This window comes from Puntigrus tetrazona, unplaced genomic scaffold, assembly GCF_018831695.1.
Source record: "Puntigrus tetrazona isolate hp1 unplaced genomic scaffold, ASM1883169v1 S000000397, whole genome shotgun sequence".
NCBI classification, from domain to species: Eukaryota; Metazoa; Chordata; class Actinopteri; order Cypriniformes; family Cyprinidae; genus Puntigrus; species Puntigrus tetrazona.
Window position 1 is genome coordinate 467501 of NW_025048050.1, and position 7500 is coordinate 475000.

Here is a 7500-nt window from a genome sequence, read left to right on the forward strand (position 1 = left end):
TGGACCGTAATGCTTTCCGTGTAGAGAAGAGGACCGTGACATTTTTTTGTTGGCTTCAAAAGATAATAGATAAAAAAAAAAAAAAAGACGATTGGTCACCGACACACAGGAACGCGTGCGTCTTCGAAAAGCGCGGCAGAAACAGAAGAGCGGACACAAAACGGTTCTGCCAGAAAACCGACGCCAGAAACGTGTGAGGAATCGCCGTTCGAGACGAAGAAAGCAAGGCCAGATAAAACGAACGTAAGCGCGATCGCAAGACGAAGGCGACGCCGACGTCTCAACCGAAGGAAGAAGCACTTGTGAAGACGTTAAACGGACGACTCGCGAAATACCGCCGATGCCGAACGCCGCGAAAGCTCGGTTTAGTGAGGCTGGCAAAAACCAAGAAAAGCCAAAAATTAAAAAATGTAAAAAAGTTAGCGCTGCCGAGAAAACAAAAAGGCATGTGACCTGGGCGAAACAATCCAAGAGTCAAGTCTTGTCAAGTAACACTTTAAACCCCATAATTACATCCACGGCAAGAAATCACGAGGGTCACCAATGTGCAGTCGCTCTTAAAACGGTGATTTGGAAATGGAGTTCGTACGCTGCTTTGACGCAAATAAACATTTTTGTGGGTTTTTTCTCCTCGTTTTCTTTAAAAGACAGCAAAATCATTAAAAGAAAATAATAAGAAACAGATTTGGCAGTCAAGCCAAAGCAGCAGAACAACGATTCAGTAACGCAAACACGCCGGAAAAAGTCAGGACGCCGCTCTCGAGGGGGGGGGAAGAGGCAAACCCAGGGTGTGCTGAGGTTCTCCTGCCGTTTGGAGCGAAGTCTTAAGGACGCTGGGCTTAAACTGAAGGCAGAGGCTGTGAAAGCGGACTAGAACCATTCGGATCCTCCGATCTGAATTTAGCACCAGCACGGCACCAACGGGCCGATTTTACTCCGTGTATAAAATGAAAGAAGCGCACTGGAAAGACGAGGCGCATCTCTTTCGGGTGCCGAGGAAAGGGACGCACCTCTTCTGCTCCCCGGCTCATTTTAACAAAAGGCGCACGTGACGGCGGGCCCCGTTCTCGATTCGTTTAGAGGAGACGGAGGAGACGAACGAAAGAGCGGAAGCTTTTCCCCGCTAATCGATTTCAGAAAACTCCACACCCCAAAAAAATAAAAAATAAAAAAACGTGATTTTGCAGGGGCTGTTTTGGGTTTATTCTGTGTAAGGCTTCATGATGGTCACAGTGGTTTCTTGGTGTGGGGTTAAAAGGCTACGTAGCTGGAAGGAGAAAAGAAATTCACTCCATCCACATGTCTCCGAGCTCGCGTGACCGCTCTCTGGGATTTGTTTTTTGTTTTTTTTTCTTCTTTTTTTATTTATTTATTTTTTTTGTCTTTTTCGTAGTCTCTCGGTTTAGTCGCGATCACTTCTTAGGGGTTCAGGAGCGTCTGGCAACAAAAACGGTTCCTGTCGGGGAACATAAAAGAAAAAAGAAAGATACGGTCATTGCTGGAATAAAAATGAGCCGAAATTGAGCCAAGCGTTATTTGGGAAATCTCCACTGCAAAAGAACGCAATTAATATTGCGTGTTTGTTTAAAAGCTACATCGGATATATAGCAGTGATTGGCGTCATTTCAACCTTGATTATTGTTCCTTATCAAAAATGTCAGGCCTTTTAAAAACCGCGTGTAAATACGCTCCATTCCTACCAAAGATCGGGTTCAATGCTCTTTCAATTAGCACGGGTTTTGTATTTCTCTTTTTTTAAAAGCGATTGTTTGCAGGTCTCACTGATCTGAGCTCCTAAAAAAAAATAATTCCGGACATGTTCAATCAGAAAGCTGAGATGAATGAGCTCGGATCAAATACAGCCGTGTAAAACACCTGTGCTAACTGAAAGAAAACGATCTAATACTTGGACAGAACTTGTGACCCCTATTTCCAATGATGTACGGTTTGTTAGGATAGAACAATATTTGGAGATACGACGATTTATAAATCTGGATCCAAAGAGAATCACCTTTGAAGTCGTCTTAGCAATTAATTAAAAATGACGAGATAAAAAATCGTGGGGATGCTAAAAATGATCGATATTTTGGAATATTGTTATGCGGTGTCAGATAACATTAGGTAGGAAAGTCTTCTCGGGGTCAAAAATACACAATAAGGGTTTTTTTTTGACGTGAACAGACCCTCTAAACCATCTTAGAAACAAATGTGAAGCGGCCGTACCTGTGATTCGGACAGTGCTGGAATCGGAGTCTCATCTGTGACTCTTCTGCTGTTGCATTAGACCCACGTTCTCGTAGACTCGAGAGCTGTCGTCCCTCATGCTGAAAACACACGTACGTTACATCTTAACCACACAGCGTTAAAAAAACCGCTCGCGTCAAATCAAAACTGACCGCGTTTTTTCCCAAATGCAACTTGCTGGACGTTCCCAAAATAAGTAAATAAATGCGCAAAGTGCGTATTTTATCTGTTTGCATTCATACGCACCAACATTTTCTATAATCTTTATTCAGAAAGTTTTTATAGAAGCGACTGTTCATGTAACATTCGACTAAAGCCACGATGAAAATATTTGCTCTGCTTTTTGACATTATTTTATAATGAAAAGAGAAATCCGAAATTCATAAATATGTCTTTTGCACCTGATTTCATCCAGCGTTTAGATTTTTGTTCTGGAAATGCACGCATGCATATGAGTGCGTGTTTAATTTGATTAATTTCAACCAAAACATTTGACCCGATCCGTTTCGGTTCGGTTCCACAACGCTCGCTTTTCAAAATCCAATCACAAACTGTAGAATAGCGCAGCCATATATTTTTTCTTATTTAATAGCCATTTCACTCACGATATAGCATTAATATAGTAGTAAAGTCTAAAAGCTGGTGCTTTTTCCCCCCAAATCGAAACTTAAGAGTTGGAATTCTAATAAAACACAGGGAAAAAAGGTACTTAAAAGGCATTTGTCAAGAGACTTTTTGTTTTTCTGTTTAAAGCGTCATGCATACTTATCCATGAAATCAATAAATAAGGTAGTGTGTGTGGTGAGTAATGCTCAGGTGTCTCACTCGGCACAGGTTGGTACAGGCGTGCACGGCGGCACAGGGCTCTGATCTCCTCCAGTCAGGTCAGACAGAGAGTATTTGATGTTGGTGTATTCTCGTCCTTTAATTTTACTTTTCTGAAAGTCAAAACAAACGCTCCATGAGACTAATTCATTCTGGGAACAATGCAAATCTACGCCATTTTGATCCTCTCTTCATAAATCTTGCTGTTCTATCAAATACCATTATTATTACTTTATGCTATTGTCATTTTTATTTTACATTACAACAGCAATAAATCTCATTTTTTTATTAGTAGTAGTAGTAATCATTATCATCACCATTGTTATAATTTAACAATATTTATTTACATAATTTTACACTGATATTGTTATAAATAAAAAACAAACATTGAGCTCTTAAAAACAAATATATATACAAAAATATATATATGTAATATAAAATAATATATATATATATATATATATATATATATATAATATATATATATATATATATATATATATATATATATATATATATATATAAATATAATAAAATATAATATATATATATATATATATATATATATAATATATATATATAATAAAAAAATATATATATATATATATATATATATATATATATATATATATATATATATATATATATATATATATATATATATATATATATATATAAAATATAATATAATATTGAATATGGAATAACTATCACCGTTTCCATGCTAACAGACATAAAATCAAAAAAATCAAATGAAAAAGGCCAAATTGTGCAGCACTAAAAACAAGCAGTCAGCTACAGAGAAATCTATAATATCGATAGAGTGAAAGGTCTCTTCCGTGAATGTAAGCGCTGTACCTGCTCCTCCTCTATGCGGCGCTGTAGAGTCTCAATATAATGCTGGACGGCCATGTAAATGAAGCGATACTGGGCCTCGGTCTGTACCATTCCTGAACGCTGAGATCGCACCATCTGGATAGTCTTGGGCACGTCGATATCACAGTCCACTCCTGCACAACAGACTGCAGCTCAGATCTAACTCTGCGGCCTAACTTAGGCCGAAGGGCCTAGTGACTGATAAAAAGAGCGTCACCAGATCTAGATGTACTTTACCCTTTTCTCTGATGATGTCTATTAAAATATCGATCACAATAAACGTTCCCGTTCGTCCAATCCCGGCACTGCAGGAGAATCAGAAACGCATGTTTAGAACCAAACTAACACGCTCGATTGGTGACGAAAGCATCTGTACTGATGTTTCAAACTAAAACCCATGCAAGTCTGTTTTCTTGGTTTCTGCAGGTTTTCAAGACTTTAAGGCAAAATTTAAGGTATAAACTGAAGGGAAAGCAATGAGCCTGTGTAGAGGAACACAATGAGTTATACTGCAATCACAGATAGGTTTAAAAATAAATCTGTTAAAAATGCATGTTCATGCTTAAAACTACAGCAAAAATTTATTAAATAGGAAAACTAGTCTTCATTGCTTAGACATTTTTTTTTAAGCAAGTCTATAATCCTACTTTATCGTGTTCAGTTTAACAGAAAACTAGACTTTTTTTAGTTTTTTTTGCTTTTTAAGCAAATGCATCCTTATTTAAAGACGGATTTTTACTTATATATACATGCAATTTTATCTCATTCTCATGCCACGAATTTAAGACTTATTCAAGACCTAATTTGCGCAAGGGCCGCATTAAACGCTTGAAAACCCACAGAACCCTCGGTTTTTTTCCGATCGCGTTCTCGTAACCTGCAGTGCACCACGATGGGTCCGGCCCCGGTTATGCTCTCCTGCTTCATTTTGACCTCTTCCAGGAAGTCCAGCACGCCTCCCGGGTCTCCAGGCACGCCGTGGTCGGGCCAGGCACGGAAATGGTACTGCCACACGGTGCGCTCGGTATTACCCTGCACCATCAGACAGACCCCCGGTGTTAGAAGAAGACAGGCGTTCGGCGGTGACGTGAGCAGTCGGGGGTTTACCTTACCTGTCCAACTTTCGACAGCTTGAGCTCTCGCAGGATGTAATCGTGCGCCAAAGTTTCCTTCACGTTCCTCACCCGCATGGCCCCGTACTCCTTCAGCGCAGACACGTCAGGCCAGTACTTCACACACTTGCTCTGCGAAGGAAAACACAATTCACTATCATATTTCGGCCAGCAAAAACCTAATCGAAACGTGCCGAGCATTTCTCAAAACCTCCAACGAGAATGAGGGTCGCAAAGTGGGTCCGTCAAATTGTCTGCAACACCGGAATCGAATTCTGTGCTAAAATGGTAAAAAGTTTTGAGGTAAAAAACATCTTCTCTGCACTGATGTCGTCATAAGCCAGGTTTAATTCTAGTTTTTTTTTCTATTCCTTCCTATTATATTAGCCTCAGTTGTTCGCTATTCACATTGTACTTACATTACTTTTTTTATTTCACAGTGAAATTCTCATTTTGTATTGTGTTTTGTTCATATTTTTTAATTGTCATTGTTATTATTTTCTAGTCATACAGTTAATCATATTCAAACAAAAGCCAAATTTTGCATCCCTACAAGCAAAGCAAACCTATTAGAAAAAGTTATTTTTCATAGAGGTCATTATTATTTTGAATTAGGTTTTAATCATCCATTTTAATTTTAAATTTTACATTTAAAAAAAATTTAATTTAATTTTTTTATGCCTAGTTTTATTCATTTTTATTTTAGTTTTAGGTATTTTAATCAAGTTGCTAAATTTAAAAATGTTGCCATGGCAACTAGCTAAAATAAAACAAGTTACAATTTTTATATTTAATTTTAAGTCACAAAACTGCTTTATTCTTTTGGTTTATTTAAAAATGTGAATCTGAATCATAAAAAATATTATTAAAAAAATAAAAAATATATTTTTATTTTATTATTTTATTTCATTATTTTTTATTATATTATTATTAAAATTAACTAGCAAATTTTGTCATTTTTAACTTTAAAAAAAATAAGTAATTTTACATCATGTTATTACATAGTTATTTTAATACCATCCCAAATGTAGTTAAATCCGGTCAAAGTTTGCATGATTAGATATTTCTTTTAGCAATAAAAATTAAAAAAAATAAAAATCAGCCCATGAGCTCGAATGAAATGCCTGTAACTGGTCCAGCCTCACCTTTCCCCGCTCCACTTCTTTGGTGGTCATGACGATGACTCGAGAGTTCTCCTGAAACACCATCCTCCAGAAGTCACTGATGGTGTTTTGCAGGCAGCCCTGCGTGGCGATGTAGCTCCTCTTCAACTTGGAGTTGTTGCTCTTAATCTCGATATCAGGCTGCGGACCAAAAAAAAGCAAAGTTACTACCCAGACTACTCATTCGGATAGGACTTGAGGGACCTTTATTACCATGATGATGTTGGCATTGATGTAGTCTGAGCCCGGCTCGTTTGTGTCCCCGTCGGTCAGCACGACTCGTGTGTGATCGACTGAGGAGGAGGAGAAAGAGACAGAAAACATCGTTCCCGTCAATGATGGCTCATGTGGTGCACGTGACTTTTGCACGAAGAGGACGATGACATTCACTCACATGGAAGAATGTTTTTATATCTGTTCTTGTTCTTGTTTTCTGGCCGCTGGCCCTCTTTGCGACTGTAGAGCAGTTTGCACTCCTGCTGCTGAAGCGTCTGTGGACACAGAATTCAAAACGATGGGTAAAAACTCCACCCTTTACTGAACGCAGCTCAATCTAAACCGGGTGCCGATTGGCTCTCACCTCGAACTCCTCCCAGAATCCCTGCTTGACCTTATCTGTGGTCTCTGCCAGCTTGCTGAGCTCTCGTACCCGACTTTCGATCTCTGCTGCATTGATGCGGGTCGTGTTCAGAGGCTGCAAGAAACGTAACACTGCGCTGAAAACTTGTTCAACTCGTCTCAAGAAAGATGCATATAAACGTTTAAAAGAAGCCTTTCCTTTTCACCAAAGATTCATTTATTTGACCAAAAATGCATTAAAAAATTATGATATATTATTATAAATTAAAATAGCTTGTTTCTATTTCAATACATATTTAAATGTCATTTATTTTAATGCATCCTTTCCGAATTAAAAAAAGCATTCATTTCGATATCTATTAAGCATAAGTGCATGCATGCAGCACACAATTTTGTGATTTTTCATGAGTACGATTCTAAGCGCATCTTCACTTAAAGGGCCAGTCGCACACCTGTTTGAGCTGCAGGACTGTCCCCAGGGTTTCCACCATAGGGTTTTTCTTGTAATGCTCCACCAGATCCGTGAGCGAGTCGAATTTCTCCCCACCTCCGACGTCGTACTTCAGATCGTGCTGGTCAAATCAAAATAGAAATAACACAAAACAGGAATGCAGCCTGTTTATTAATGTATTTTGAAACTAAATACACCGATTGATCATTTAAACAGGCGTATATAGCACATAGGCTTCCAAGAGCAACGG

General features: G+C 38.4%; 1 protein-coding gene across 2 annotated transcripts in view; it reads right to left on the minus strand.

The window, feature by feature from the left end:
* ptpn11a (protein tyrosine phosphatase non-receptor type 11a) overlaps nt 1–7500 on the minus strand; it is a 12792-nt gene that overhangs the window by 1670 nt on the left and 3622 nt on the right. Inside the window, exons 5-16 of one of the 2 annotated variants that reach the window (XM_043231652.1) lie at nt 7252–7371; nt 6801–6914; nt 6615–6711; nt 6434–6513; nt 6203–6361; nt 5058–5189; nt 4823–4977; nt 4183–4250; nt 3928–4079; nt 3070–3182; nt 2224–2324; nt 1344–1456 (exon numbers count right to left, since the gene is read on the minus strand). In XM_043231652.1, the coding sequence (XP_043087587.1) occupies nt 2255–2324; nt 3070–3182; nt 3928–4079; nt 4183–4250; nt 4823–4977; nt 5058–5189; nt 6203–6361; nt 6434–6513; nt 6615–6711; nt 6801–6914; nt 7252–7371 (1260 nt within the window). In that variant the 3' untranslated portion in view covers nt 1344–1456; nt 2224–2254. Of the gene's footprint in view, nt 1–1343; nt 1457–2223; nt 2325–3069; nt 3183–3927; nt 4080–4182; nt 4251–4822; nt 4978–5057; nt 5190–6202; nt 6362–6433; nt 6514–6614; nt 6712–6800; nt 6915–7251; nt 7372–7500 lie in introns of those variants that run through there. The other variant, XM_043231653.1, reaches the window with a different exon arrangement.